This window comes from Bos taurus, chromosome 1 (genome assembly GCF_002263795.3).
Source record: "Bos taurus isolate L1 Dominette 01449 registration number 42190680 breed Hereford chromosome 1, ARS-UCD2.0, whole genome shotgun sequence".
NCBI lineage: Eukaryota > Metazoa > Chordata > Mammalia > Artiodactyla > Bovidae > Bos > Bos taurus.
Genome location: NC_037328.1, coordinates 44,061,798 through 44,077,424, shown reverse-complemented (window position 1 = coordinate 44,077,424; position 15,627 = coordinate 44,061,798). Strand labels below are relative to the sequence as shown.

Sequence of the window (15,627 nt, the reverse complement as noted above, 5' to 3'; positions counted from 1 at the left end):
TTCCAGTGCACTTATCTCTAGGAATTAGCAAAAAATAATCTTCTAATGATAAAAGTCATTAACAGGTATTTGACATCATAAAGAATAGCTTACTTGAAAATAAAATTGATCCTGATACAATTATTGGTTTTGAAAATGAAAGCATCAGAAATCCTGTGTAACTCTTTGCCAGAAGAAGGATAACTCTAAGGGTATTCCATAGATATTTTTCTTTTTCATAATATGGAATGAGCATGATATTTACTTTTAGAGTCACAAGGACCATTAAAAAGAAAAACTTTTCTGAAATATAGTAAAACATGATTGATTTGCACTCTTTGGTGGCCATATGTATTTGGAATTCATTGTAATTCCATATGGGTTGGGATGACATTTCCCTTTGCTGTATATATGATGAAAGGATTTGTCAAATACATTCCTGCAACGAGTAAGGGAGATTTTAAAGCAGTTTAATCATTTTTGTCTGCAAATGGTGCCACTGATTTTAAGTGAGTCTTTTCTCTCCCTTTTATTACCCTAGGCCACCAGGTCTCTCTCCAGGCTCATGGCTCCACCCTTTATCTTCTCAGCAAATATATGTTTGGAGCACAGACACATCCCACAAGTCCGTGTATAAACCGAGCATCTATTCTTTCCCTGCCTGGAGCAGGCTCCCCTGCGAGACTGCCTGTTTCTATCAGGGGCACCGTCTCTGTTTTCCAAGTGTATCAGTGAGAAGAAACCATCTTGGAGTCAAACTTCCATCTCCCTCATAAGGCCATTCGGGGATTGTCCCCAGGTTCAGTTCAGTCTATCAACTGTCTCTTCAGTTTCCAATTCTTCTTCATTCTATTTCCTAGCCCTTGAGATATCTCCATGGTTATGCAGTCCTTAAACCCTGACACTGACCTGACATTCACCCTCATTCTTGAGATTTGGTTGCTGCTGCTGCTGCTAAGTTGTTTCAGTCATGTCTGGCTCTGTGCGACCCCATAGGTAGCAGCCCACCAGGCTCCCCCGTCCCTGGGATTCTCCAGGCAAGAACACTGGAGTGGGTTGCCATTTCCTTCTCCAGTGCATGAAAGGGAAAAGTGAAAGTGAAGTCGCTCAGTCGTGTCTGACTCTTAGCGACCCCATGGACTGCAGCCTACCAGGCTCCTCTGTCCATGGGATTTTCCAGGCAAGAGGACTGGAGTGTTAGGCTCCCTCAACCATCAACCCATCATCCCATTCCTGGATTAAAGCTGTTCTGATCTATTCAGTGGTTTTGTTACCTGTATCATAGCTTCTCCATAGAATTATCAAAGTAACTTTTCTAAAATGCTTATGTTCATACCATTTTTTCTGCTTGAGGACCTACAATGTCTTACTGCATATTAGATAAAATATAAATGTATCTTCCCTATATGTAAAGCCCTGCATCATGTGGTTTTACTTTGGTTATTAAATATTTCCTTTATTAGTTTTTGAGTAATTCTTCTGGTCTAATCAGGCCATTTCCCTTATCTCTGCTCTTTCCCCTACCCCACCCCTGCCCTTTCTGACTCTCTCTCTCTCTCTCTCTCTCTCTCTCTCTCTCTCACACACACAAACACACTACCAGTTTCCTCTTCTATTAGAGGAAGAGAGGCTATTCTTGGGATGCCCTATGCTCCATTCATCCAAATTCTATCAAATTAAAGATGATTTCTTTACAAGTCATCTTCTCAAAAAAAAAAAAAAAAAACCTACCTGAGATTAGATTTCTTCTCACATTCGGCTTCTAAATAATCTTGGAACATATAATCTCTGTATAGCCTTGGAGCTGGATTCAGTCACACCTCACATCAAGTTTAGCACTACCTCCCACAGCAGCCCTGAGAGATTTTTTATTCCTCCAGGCTGGTGCTGGACCAGTACTCTATGATGAGCTGTGGATGCAAAGATGAAACCATGAGGTGCCTGCTCTCAAGAAGCTGACACTCTCTCAGTAGGGGAGTCAGACAGTTCAGTGACCGAGCAGGAAAAGTGAAGCGACAGAAGATTGTATAGGCAAGTCGGAAGGAGAGGTGGTGCTTGTGTGTGTCCCGAGAGCTGAAGAGGATTTATCCCTCACTAGGGGTAAATCAGAGAAGCAGACAGGCCAGAGAAGCATTCCCAGGAACAGAGAAGCAAGGAATGGCCTTCCTTTTTCTGAACTTCACTGGCACGTATGCATCCAGTGAGCTGTATACCAGCCTTATTTGCAGATCACCTGGAAATCCACTTGTTTAACAAACCATGATACCCTCTGAACAGATGGTACTTTTTAAAAGAATGGTCATGTTTTCTGTTCCTCATGTGCCCCTCACATTGCCTGGTAATACCAGGTGCAAAGTAGGGGCTACTCTGTGTTGTGTTTTAACGTAAAGGGATACAGTAGACACATAGTAATAATGGATTTGCCCTGCTTGTCCAGCATTCTGAATTCCAGCCATTTATTCCTTCCTGCCTCTGTCTCCTGTATCTATCCTTCCATTGACTTTTGTGACTAGCACTGTGTGCACAGGAGATAACTGGTCCATGTTATGGAAGAGCCTTTAGTCATGGGATGAGATAGAGCTAGTTGGGCCAAGTGGAAATGGAAACTGTTGTCCTGAGCTTTCAGATTGAAGGGTTTAAACAAGTAAGTTAACCAGCCACAGACTGGTGCTCCATAGTTGCTTATTGAATGATTCCTTTATAATAAGTTATGTAATAAGTTATGATCATTCAGAGCTTGATAAGTCATCACGAAAGAATTCATTCCTTATCAGTGATGCTTATTAAAACCCTTAGGTTCTTGAAACAGGTCTGCTTCCCATCTGAAGCTCCACCCACCACTATCTCCCTTCAAAATTTGTGGCTCTGGTGTGGCAAACGGTGACAGAATTTAGTACTTACAGATTACTTTTGTGTGTGGGGGGGTGGGTGCGTGGGGAGACAAGAAATTTGTGGCAGTTTTTCCTTTTAGGATGGATGTGACAGATGCAGCAGCTAATTGTCCCCCAATATATGTTATATTTTCTTCTGTATTAATAGAACCTGTGATTTTTAGTTGGGCATGTGGTTGCCCTAAATAAATACTCCATTTCCCACACTCCCTTGCAGCTTGTTGTGGCAATGTGACTAAATTCAGAGCATGGGATGTGGGTGGGTGATTTCAGCAACCCCTCAGTTGAGTCCTTTAGGAAGGAAGCATGCTCTCCCCTTCCTGACTTGTCCTCCTTCCCACAGACTGGAGCAGGGCTGCAGTGGTTTGCTCTCCTGGCCCCTGGAGATGAGGGCCACACCCTCGGGTGGAAGAGCAATGCAACAGAAGGGGCCTTGGGGTCCTGACTGGGGCTGCCACAGCAACCCCAGCCTGCTTATACTTGCAGCTGCTCTGTCAGAGAGAAAGAATTGTCCCCATTAAACCAGGATTGGGGCTTCCTAGTGGCTCAGACAGTAAATAATCTGCCTACAATGCAGGAAACCCAGGTTCAATCCCTGGGTCAGAAAGACCCCCTGGAGGAGGGAATGGCAATCCTCTCCAGTATTCTTACCTGGAGAATTCCATGGACAGAGGAGCCTGGCAGACTATCATCTATGGGGTCACAAAAAGTCGGAGACGACTGAGCGACTAACACTTTCACTTTCAAGCTAGGATTATGTTAGGTCTCTGTTTCAGTAGCTAATTGACACATTAGGGGATAAACAGTTATGAAGTTCAGACAGTGTCAGCTGAGTGATATGAACAAGATAAGAAACATACTTTTAAAGGTATTTAATAAGACTCTTTTTTTTCCAATCAGTACAAAATTTTAAATACAAAAATGATTTGTTATTGACATGTCTCAAATCTATCATGGAAACTCAAAAAAAGTTACCAGTCTGTTCACCATTCATGGTTATCTGTAAAATATTTGAGAACAGTCACCCACTGCAGACATTCTTCTCCCCTGTGGGATGTCACCCTGCATTAAAACTCTGTATTGAAATAACAATATTGTCAGTTTGGTCCATTTCACATGGAAAAGTTCTAGTTAATTTTGAATTACTAGGAATTGTAGCCCTGTCCCTATACTTTAGCACATGTACTTGTTTCATCTGCTTTTACACTCAGTGTGTTAACATAATGTGTAACACTCCAGAGGGAAACACAGATACATAGATAATTACTTAAAACTCTTTTTTAAATTAAATGGAGTAATTCATTTAGCTCTGAGATTAGCACCATTGTATAATAGAATACACAGTATCTGGCATAGATTTTGCTCCTCTCCTATCTAAAAGTTAGAAGCATATGCCTGATAATACATACACACACACACACACACACACACACACAGGCAATTGAGTAACAACCAATAAATAAGTTGGAAGATATTTGAAAAGTGAAATTTGGTTTTGACTAAAGAGGTACTTTCTCTCTTTGTGGAAATCAAAAGCCCATACATGCACAGATAAATATAGTTTTATAAATGAGCTGAGCTGACTTGCTTCTGAGCCATTTCCATGAAGCTATTCAGCAGATGGAACCCAGTGAACCCAAATGGCCCTCATAGCCATTGGTCCACAACCAGCATCCTCAAAACCAACCCAGAAGATGTTTGGCCACATCCGTGCTATCTATCTGCTTTGAAAATGAAGGTTGAGTGGGATATGTTTTTGATGGGAAAAGTTTGTCATACATTTAGCCATGAGTAAGAAGCCACGTGATAATGAACTCACTTCTCATTCTAACGAATTGAGAACAAATGGTGCTTGTATACCATATAAGGAAAAGAGGGAAAAGACAGCTACTAGGCTGAGGAGAACATTCTTGATGGTTCAAATGATTCTGATTTCACGTAGACACAATTCCATGTGTGTTTATACCGTATTTATTTGTGTATTTTCCCATCTGTACCTATCACCTTGTTTCCTCACTCTTAATTTTGAGGAGAAGATACAAGACTTTACCACCATAGCCCCACATTATTCCCCCCAGTGGCTTATAGTGTCGGCAGCATACTCCCAGCCAACTTGAAATGCTTTGTCTGTGTTTGGAGACCAGATTTTAATGTGCAAAGCAATTAGTATGTAACTAAGTGAGAACCTGGAAAATATTTTTATCTTTAAAATTGTATTGATTCTTGTACTTGTGGGGTGACATAAAAACCATGGGCTGTCATTGTCCTTTAACATTCCAGATGGCTCTTCCACAAGTTGCTTCCTGCATTTTTAGTACTTACAGCAGGAAGTAACATCCATTTGTTAAGACTTCAGAAATTATTTTTCCAGAAAACTTTATCTTCCTATATAATTCTGAAAGCCCCCTTTCTTTCCCCAAGTAAAGGATAGCTTAGATTTAGGAAATTCACTCTGGAACCTCAGATGACACACTGATTTGTATGTATACTACACAGGGAAATTTCATTGAAATTCAATAGGTACTAAAAAGTACTGATATCCCCTTCATGGATGAAACCTCATTGTAGTTATTTGTGTGTGTAGGCAGAGGAAGGAGATTATTATATGCATGTAAACACAGTTAAGAACTGCTGTTGATAATGAACATTCCACAAGACTGGAAAGTTCGGCGGGGAGAGGGTTATTTTTTTTTCTTATGACTTCTAGGTGTTTATATTAGTTGATTCATAGTGTAAATTACATGGAGACAAGAAGAAAGAAAGAAAATTACAGGAAAGAAAAATACAAGCAAAAACAATCCTTGAGGAACAAATGAGTTACTTTCCGCTCATGTCTCCCAGCTGGTTTGTTGGCTTCCTGTGGGACACTGTCTTAAAGCCCCGCAAAAGTGTCTCATCCAGTGCTCGGCACAGAGAAGGCACAAGTAAGTACACTACAGTTGTTCTTCTAGGGACACTAGATGTGCAATTCTAAGTAGAACTCTTGTAAAAGACACAGCCTCCAATAGGGGTGAAATATCCTGTGGACTAAACCCTACCCTGGTTCTTTGTCCCCGTCTCACTGGGGAAGAGCACTGCAGGACACCCCCACATCCCAGGGCAAAATATCTGCACAAATACGGAGGAAATTATGCAAGTAAATACGGTATGTAATTGTTATCACTGACATTTCTTTAAGCCATATTTATAAATATTTTAAAGTAAACAATATGAGTGAGTGACTTTCATTATCTATGATGCTCTTTCATACTGAAATACTTCGATCTGAATAAGCAGGTTATCATGGAAGCACATAACATAAGCAGCTAATACAATTCCAGTGGGTACAACAGGAGTGTCAGTACTTGATACATAAATCTATCCCATCATTTTCAATCACAGGCTGCCGTGCAGAGCACTAAGCATGCATCTTAGTTTTTATTTGTACATGACAGTTCAAATTTTCACTTAAATATAACTTTCCAACTATATAAATGTTTTGAAGCAATTATGTTTCTCATTTGGATTTTTTGGGGTGCATCATTTTCTTTTCTTCTATTAAATCTCTCTCTTGTTTTCTTTTTTTACATGGGATACAATAAATATCCTGAAAAAGAGGAGTGGACGTACTGCCCGGCGTACAGTCCCGCGGCCTGTTCAGAGGGCATCTGCAGGAACACCCGGTCTCCGGGCCGGAGCAGCAGCACCGCGCTGCCGGACGCCTGGTCCAGGAAGCCCTTCTTGTACTCGTCGTACGTGTACATTACGGGCTCGTTGTTCTTAAACAGAGCAACCCACACGTTGCCCCCCTTGCAGTGAACGTGGTATACAAAGTAGTAGACCCCAGGGACCTCGCAGGTGAAGATGCCCGTCTGCGGGTTGTAGTTCTGTCTGCCGTTATAGAGCAGTTTGTCGAACTTCACCGGGGCCCCCACGGGCGGGAAAGGCGCCGTCAGCTCAGCGGTGAACGCGGGCATCTCGTAGGCCGGCCCTCCTCCATTCTTGCCTTTCTTAGCACCGTAGGCGTGCGGGGGTTTCGCTCCCTCGATTCCCAGCCCCATATCTGGCAGGTACTCTCCATGGGGTGGTGGTGTCGGGGGCATCACAGCTGGGGGTCCTGGGGGCCCCGGAGGGCCTGGGGGTCCCGGAAGGCCAGGCTGGCCTTGGGGACCGAGGGCACCAGGCTTCCCCGGGGGGCCATGAAGTCCTGCTACTCCAGGCTTCCCTACTCCAGGGAACCCCGGGGGCCCTGGGAGACCGGGTTCTCCTTTGGGGCCAGGAATTCCAGGTGGTCCAATGGGGCCACTCGGGCCTGAAATCCCTGGGATGCCTGGGGGGCCCTGTAAACCCTGCTCCCCTGGGATTCCTGGCTCTCCCTTTGGTCCAAGCAGCCCTGGGGCACCCGGTAGTCCTGGCAAGCCTTTGAGCCCAGCCTCCCCCTTGGGCCCTATGGGACCTGGCAAGCCTCTCATGCCGGGGGGCCCCACTTCACCAAGGAAGCCTGGCTTTCCTGGGAAGCCTTGGAGCCCTGGCTCACCCTTTGGTCCTGGTGGCCCCTGTGGCCCCACAACCCCACCTTCTCCTTTGGGTCCAGGAAAACCGATAGCACCTGGAGGGCCCATAGGACCTGGGATTCCAGGCAGGCCTGGCTCTCCTGGGGGACCCCCCAGTCCAGGAGCGCCTACTGGTCCTTTCTCCCCTCTTGGTCCCAGAGGCCCAGGAAGACCCCCAACACCCCTGTCACCTTTGGGTCCAGGGAAACCTGGTTTCCCGACCCCTGGAAGGCCTGGGGGTCCTGGTAGCCCTGGCAGGCCTTGCTCCCCTTTACCACCTGGAAATCCTGGCTGCCCAGGGATCCCATCCTGGCCCGGTTTGCCAATTCCAGGTATCCCAGGAGGTCCTTGAACCCCTGGGACCCCGATAGGGCCTTGGGGCCCAGGTTCTCCTGGAGGGCCTGGCTTTCCCAGGGGGCCCTGGGGCCCAGGGAAGCCTGTCACTCCTGGCTTACCTACTCCTGGAAGTCCTACAGGGCCAGGAGGCCCATGCATCCCTGGAGGACCCTTCAGGCCTGGCAGACCTGGCATCCCGAAGCCCTTCTCTCCTTTAGGACCCTGAAGGCCTGGAGGGCCTGGTGGTCCTTTGGGTCCTCTCTCACCTTTGGCACCTGGTTGCCCTGGTAACCCTGGCCCACCTGGCTTCCCAATGCCAGGAAGTCCGTGAGGCCCTGGAGGCCCTTGTGGCCCGGGGATCCCCATGGGTCCTATCTCCCCTTTGGGTCCGATTTCACCTTTGGCCCCAGGCATTCCCATGGCTCCTGGCTTTCCTGGCATTCCGGGCATACCTGGCTTTCCAATTCCTGGATACCCCTGTGGTCCTGGTTTTCCTTTGACTCCAGGAATCCCCTGACCTGGTAAACCAGGGGGCCCAGGTGGTCCTCTTGGGCCAGGCTCTCCACGGGGACCTTGCTCCCCTCGCAGACTGGCTAATGGTATTTCTACCGGGAGAAGGGAGAAAGAAAGAGGGAGGAGGGCACAAAGAAGGGAGGGGGGAGAGAGAGAGAGATTAACATTGATCATCTTTCACTTCATTTCAATCATTATTTAGTTCTGACACTTTGGCTCATTAATTATCAAGAGAAAAGATGAGGAGTAATGTGTGTGTATTCCAGGACTGTATGATCTGTATTTAATGGACAATTAAGCTGTTAATTTCTTTGTCATGTTTGAGATACTGTTTTGAGAACTGATGTCTGCGGCTGCTTTTATCAGCGTTAGTTAAGTTAAGTAAAAAAGCTAACAAGTAATGAAGAAATATTTTTCCCAGTACAAACTTGGAAATATTATGGTGTGATCACTATAAAGAGTTCAAAGAAGGATAAAGAAAAATCGAGTTGTGTATAAGCTCCACTACTCAGAGATAATTGCTTGACATTTATGTGTATTTCCATCTCATGTGTTCTATATATACATATAAATGTTGTGTGTATGTGTACTTTAAAAAATGTTGGAGCCATTTTTATTTTTTCTGTTTTATCCCTACTTGTATTTTTCTATGTCCTTGAGTTTTAAATATAATAATATATAGTAAAATAATGTTTCTCTTGTGCTGAAGTATAGTATGATGTAGGATGATGGTCGTTGTGATGTGGACACAGGGAAGAATAGAAGCATTTTATTTTTTATGTGGTTTAATGACGTCTTAAACATCTGTCCTGTGGAGTCAAATTGATTTATTTAATTTCTTTAATATGCTATAGGATTTCCTAAGCCTCAGATATTTCTTTAATTTAATAAGCTATTTCTCACTTGCAAATTTGGTTTCAAAACAAGAGAAATGAATTAGGTATTTTAGGATGATAAGCAGTACAGATAAGGACGTAACTGGGATTAGGAGCAAGAAGCTCTTTCTGGCCTTGAAATGAGATCTTCACTGGGTTACTTAAGCCATCAGCATCTTTGCTTGGTTATCTGTATGGCAAGTGTAATACATCTGCACTTCAAGATTGGATAATAGATGTGAAAGGCATTATGCTTTCTCAAATTTTTATCAAAATACAAAGCATATGCTGTTATACTGACTAAGTTATGCCTTGCAGAGAAACAAAACTCTGGATCTCCCATGCTATTGGGAGTAAGGAATAACATCAAGAAAGGAAACTTCATTGTCCCAAAGTCTTATTTTTAACCATTAGTTGCATCTTAATCCTGATGTTGTATTTTTCACTGACCTACTGTCAGGGAACAGAATAGAACCACAGAACTCATATTTTTTCTAAATTCCTCAGTTGCAATCTGGTACCCATCTGAATAAGTACAGGAAGTTTCAAAATCCAGGCAGGCCATTCAAGAAAGAAAGGAAAACAAATGACTGAATAATCCCCCAAGTGGAATATCAGCTTCTAAAGAGAAGAAATACAGCTCCTAAAAGAAGGAAGTACTTCTTTTGTGCAATGCAGATGCTTTATCCTCTGAGCCACCAGGGAAGCCCCCCAATAGACATTACTATATGTGACTAAGGTATGCCATTTCTAAGCAGGGGTTGTGTAGCTCCTGTATCAAGGAGCATCTTGGGCAGGGTCATGTCATATTCATCAGGAATCCCCAGTGTCCAGCCCGTGCCTGGAGTACGCTCTGTCCTTACTTAAGCTTTGTCGAATGACCAGCTGTAGCACCTCAGAGTTCTTAAGCGGCTTTAGCATTTATTTAGTACTTACCTTATGTCATCAACTCTCTCAATAATCCTACTTTACAAATGAAGAAAAGTGGTTTCAGAGAGGTTGAATGACTAGGTTTCTCTCATTTCTGGCCTCTGGGCACCCAGACCTACGGGGTCCAAACCCCACAGTTCCCCGGAAGTAGAGCTCCTGTTTTGCAGGGACCATTGGGAATGGTGTCTGTTCCTCAAAGGGAATTGCTACTCAGATTGCAATTCCTTTCCTGCAAGTTCGAGGTTTCCTAGGTTTCTTATAAATCAACTGAGTGTATAAGAAAATGTCTCTTGGGAATTCTCTTGTGGTCCAGTGGTTAAAACTCAGCACTTAAGGGCCCGGGGTTCAATCCCTAGTCGGGGGACTAAGATCCCATAAGTTGTGTGGTGCAGCCAAAAAAGAAAAAGAAAATGTCTCTCACAGTGATAGGTATTTAGCAGGTGTTGAATAACTAATGAATATGCCTAGAAAGTAATGGAGAGATTTTCAGGTATCATCTCTAGACTCTGTCTGTGCTCTTCAGGCTCCTTCTGTTGATTTATTGATTGACATGTGTAGCACCTTTGTTAGAGCTGTCTTAAAAGCACATTTATCTGGCATCTGGTTACATATGATTTTCTTTTTTAACACCGCAGGTTCTTACCACATTTCTCTGCTAGTTCTGAAGACTGACGTCATATATATACATATATATATTTTTTTTTTTCAGTGCTTTATCCCTCAGCATTTAGCTGAGAGCCTGACACGGGAAGAGATGCTCATTAGTTGTATGTTTGAATAAAGAAATAATGAATAAGAGAATGAACTATTTGTTATTAAATCCATCTTGTGCCATTTGATGCTGTTGAAATAAAGCACAACATAAAATGGTAACTTTGTCTGTCTTTAAGAGTTGAACTTTTTCAAGGATAGAGTTTAGAACACAGTAGGCATTTAATGAAAGTCAGACATAGAGGCTAAAATAAAAACACCCCAAATTTAGTTCTCGCCACCCCCACCTCATTACTTGGGATTTGGGGAGGCGGCTATTTTATAGCAGTACCGAGGTGTGTTACCTTTGCCTTTCTTGGGTGCTGCTTCCTTGCCCATCCTCGGTGCTGGCTGAACTTCCTTCCTATATTGGGGTAGGTGTGGATACTCTTTGCCATACTGCATGTGGGGCAGCTCCTTGCCCACGTTCAGGCCATCTTTGCCCAAAGGCATATGAGGTACTTGCTGGCCCAGGGGCTGGTATTGCGGAATTTGCGGTGGGATCTGAGCGGGAATTTGAGGTGGTAGCGGCTTGATCCCATAGTAGGCACCAGCGTGGATGAGCCGGATGGAGCCCACGGAAAGGGTGAGCAGGACTCCCAGCAGCTGCAGAGGGGAAGGTGGTCCAGCCATCACCTGTGGAGGAAGACACGCACCAAGATGGTGAAAACCAGCCGGCCAGGTGACCAGAGTTAACTTGAGAAAGAAAAGGAAGCATACGTAGTCTTTATCAGCAGAAACTCATGAGTGGAGGACAAATGAAAAGGAAAATGTCACCTTTTGATAGAAAACGAACAAAATCCAGGAAAGAGTAGGATCTACCAAATGAAGGCAATTGGTGAGATTGTAGTCTATGGGGGGGACTTCCCTGGTGGCTCAGTGGTAAAGAATCCGCTTCCCAATGTAGGACACGTGAGTTTGATCCCTGGTCCGGGAAGATGCCCTGGAGAAGGGAATGACAACCCATTCTAGTATTCTTGCCTGGAAAATTCCATGGACAGAGGAGCCTGGCGGGCTACAGTCCATAGGGTTGCAAAAGAGTCAGACACAACTTAGTGACTAAACAAAAACAGGCTATGGGGAGCCTGCTAGTTGTCTCCGAACATGACCTCAGCCTTTTTCCATAGTATTGGCACCTCTGACTCTAAGCTGGAGCGAAGCAAGCCTAGACCATAGATGTTTCATTTAGATGTGGCCACGTGACAAAATTCTGGCCTGTTGGGTGTAGTTGTAATGGGCACCAGCTTCCAAAAAGGCTGTAAAGGGGAGTGGACACGTCTTGGGCTATAGAGTGAAAACTGTGTATTAAGGATGGCAGAGCAAAAAGCTTGAAGAAATCTCAGCCTTGGTTGAACTTGGTGGGGTTATAAGCATGTGTAAAGGTTAAAGAGCAAACAAGGACGATAAAAACCAAAGACATCTTCTGAATTGGAAAGAAAGTACTTCATGTGACAGCCCCCAAATGTCATTAAAAAAAAAAAACCACCATTATAATTACATACACACAAGGATACCATTTCTTTCTTCTAATTGTGTACTGTGAAGTCATTTGTTTAGAATTCAGTTAATTTGACCTGGAGATCACTGAAGTTTAGCTTTGTACTATTATGAAAGAAAGGAGTTTTCAAAGCAAATTTGTTGCATAAATGAAAGATGTTTAACTACTCACAAGGATAAACTATTTTTAAGCCTTTTAATAGCACCCTTTGAAAATTAGTAATTAATAGAATAAATATAAATGCGGCTTATCTGTTTATTAAAAAGAGCTTGAGAAAACATCTGTTTGGAGACACCCGGGGCTGAAGATGAAACAGCCCAGGGAACTGCAGTTTTCACGAATTCCCACTAGAGGGCAAGTGTGATGCACATCAAAGTCAGCTCAATTACTCCCAGACCTAAAACCACACACAAAGCTTTGTTCTCATATCTCATTAAAGGACTTAAAACAGAGTGTCGTGGTAATGCTGCAGAGAGAGACAGACAGACAGGCACGGAGAGGAGGGGTGGGGGGCTGGAGGAGAAGTGGCAAGTTTCTCACAATGTTTAATGTAAATGTCTTCTGGAAAACTTTGAGTAAACTTGTGTCTACAAATTTTAATTTCCATTCTCCTGAGAGTTTGTTTTCTTTGCTTCTGCCTTACTTAATCCTGGATCTTAGTTTTCCACTTCTCAGAAAATGTGCATTGACAATGCAACATCTTATTCAAGTGTAATGCTGAGAGTGTGAACAGACTATAGAACTGATTAATAAAAAGCACCTAACAAAATATTTAATAAGAACCTTTACCATTAAATTCATTGCATTACAATTTTTTAAAATATACTAATCATTTCTCCCCCTTCAGGGGGGAAAAAAATGAAGAAATATCTGTCAGCAAAAAGATTTATAAAACTTTCTCCATTTCATAAATCAGAATAGTCTTTAAGAACTATTTGTTTCAAGTGTACTATAAATGGGAGAAGACAGAAAGCTGTTATTTTATGTCCTTATAAGAATGATTAATTGTTATAAACCATTTAGAAAGAGTCACAAAATTAATATTGATTTATACTTGGTAATAGTCAAATTTATTTTAGATGAAAAAAGAACATCTGTTCTAAGTACTCAACAACGGCTTATTGAGTACTTAGCAGACACAGTGAGATACCTGTCCATGGATGACAAAGATAACTATAATATGGTCAATAAGTCCTGCCATCAAGAAACTTATACTGTTTTAGTAGGAGTGACAGATGTGTAACCTATTAATGAGTAGCAAAGGATATCAGGAAAAAGTAAATTTTCCTCTCACTTTTGTTCTTTAGTGTCTAAAATCCCTTCCTTTTGAAGTAACATTTTCCTTTGTATTTTCCCAGAGATAATCTGTGAAGATGCACATTTAATATGCACCCATTTAAGACAAACTACACTTATTCTACACACCACTATTCCTTACATTTTTCATGCAGAAGACCATAAATTCATCATAGTTTTGTGTATCTGAACAGATACGTTCAGCTTCTTCTTTTGTTAAAAATGAGACTCAATTGTTTTCTAAGCCCCATCTGATTCTAACATTCAATGTCTCGGGTAGTCATTAAAGAGTTGACAATGGTAATCCATACTAGAAATAACATGGTAATATCTGGTGATGAGTAACTTGGGACTTAATTCTACCTTTGGTCGTTAATGAGTTTCATTATTAAACCCTAAACTTGTTCTTTGTAATAAGTTAGCATGCCTGGTCCTTTACCTTTCCTTCAATTCAGTGAATGTGTTGGATTTACTTAATAATCTTCAAACCAGGACAGCCTAATGAAACACTGGAGAATTGGAAAGGGGCGAATTCCTAGAAGAAAGCCAGATGAATATCAAAGGCCCACTGGAATTCTGCTCGACTATGATTATTTCCTCTCACAGACTTGGCCTGTTTCTGCTGAAAACCACCCCTTTTGGTCTGCCATCTGCCATTTCTCTGGATCTTTATTTAAATAAACTTCGTTCAGTTTTAGTGCGAATATTTACATAGGGGCCCTGGTTAGAATTTAGCACTTGACTTATCCTTCCTCATTTCCCTCTTGTCCCTGAGGGTATTTTTGGTGGTCAGAGTGTTGTGGAGGTTCTCCCCAGATCACTCAAAAGAACATCAGACTTGTGTAACGCTGTACAAGCACCTGGTAGGAAGAGGAAGCCTCAGAATTCCTGCTGGGAAGAAACGGTGGTAGTGGGTTTTCTTGCCTCTTCCCCGCCCCCACAAGGATGTAGAACACAAGAATCCTGTGAGTTCTATTTGATGTTTTCTTGGATTTCTATTTGGAAACTGATATGTGGTGTGTGTGCACGTGAGCATGAACATACATGCTGTGTGTGGACACTGGATTTTTGCCAGCCAGGCAGACTTAGTGATGGGTGTCATGTTATACATTGTAGAAGAAGCCCAAAGACCATGAGTTGAGGTGTAGCTTTGCCATTCTCCATGTTCATGACTTTCTGCAAGTCCCTTATCTTCACTGCGTCTCACTTTCTCTGTCTATAAAACAGAAATTATGATCTCCGCCTCTCCCACAGCAATGTTGAAGGGCATACATGATAATATGAATTCTTTGTAGGGCGAAAAGCACTATTCACATTTAAGTTATTATTAATGGAGTGTAACCAAAGAGACAAATCAAAACCAACTGAAACGTCAAAGACTTTCAAAGAAAGATGCTAGCCAAAGTAAATGTGAGGTTAACTGCAATAATGATAAACCTAACATGAAGAAAACAATAATGGCCATTAAAATGTACTTGTTAAAAATGGGAAAACAGAACAGCTGAACCAAGACAGTTATTCATTCTGGGGTGGGAGTTGCCAGTCCTAACATTCTGAACAGCCCTAAATGCTTCCCTATATTTGGGCTGGGCTGCTGCAGAGAGTTTCAGTTTCCTCATGTGAAACTTGCAATGTAAATAACAGAATAGCGTGATCTGTATTATTTTAGACACTCTTCAGCATTTTCTTAGGACGTTGATCCTCATGAGATTATGGCTTGCTGTCCGAAAGAATGTTTAAGTATTTAAGCCTTCAAGTTCAGTTCAGTCACTCAGTCGTGCCTGACTCTTTGCGATCCAACGGGCTGCAGCATGCCAGGCTTCCCTGTCCATCACTAACTCCTGGAGCTTGCTCAAACTCATGTCCATAGAGTTGGTGATGCCATCCAACCATCTCATCAATCCTTGTGCTAAATCCAACTCTCCCTTTCCCATGGACAACTTTCCCTTTCCCAGCATGTCTGTATGTGTATGTATGCGTGTCCGTGTCCTCTGTGGTGCGGACTAGCCTTCTCTCATTCTGCTCCC

At 42.8% G+C, this 15,627-nt stretch overlaps 1 protein-coding gene across 1 annotated transcript in view; it reads right to left on the bottom strand.

The window, feature by feature from the left end:
- Positions 1 to 3,727: 3,727 nt before the first annotated feature.
- Positions 3,728 to 15,627, bottom strand: part of COL8A1 (collagen type VIII alpha 1 chain) — a 171,434-nt gene continuing 159,534 nt past the window's right edge. Inside the window, 2 exon segments of the mRNA NM_001101176.1 lie at positions 3,728 to 8,343; positions 11,112 to 11,442. Of these exon segments, the coding sequence (NP_001094646.1) occupies positions 6,434 to 8,343; positions 11,112 to 11,439 (2,238 nt within the window). The 5' untranslated portion in view covers positions 11,440 to 11,442 and the 3' untranslated portion in view covers positions 3,728 to 6,433.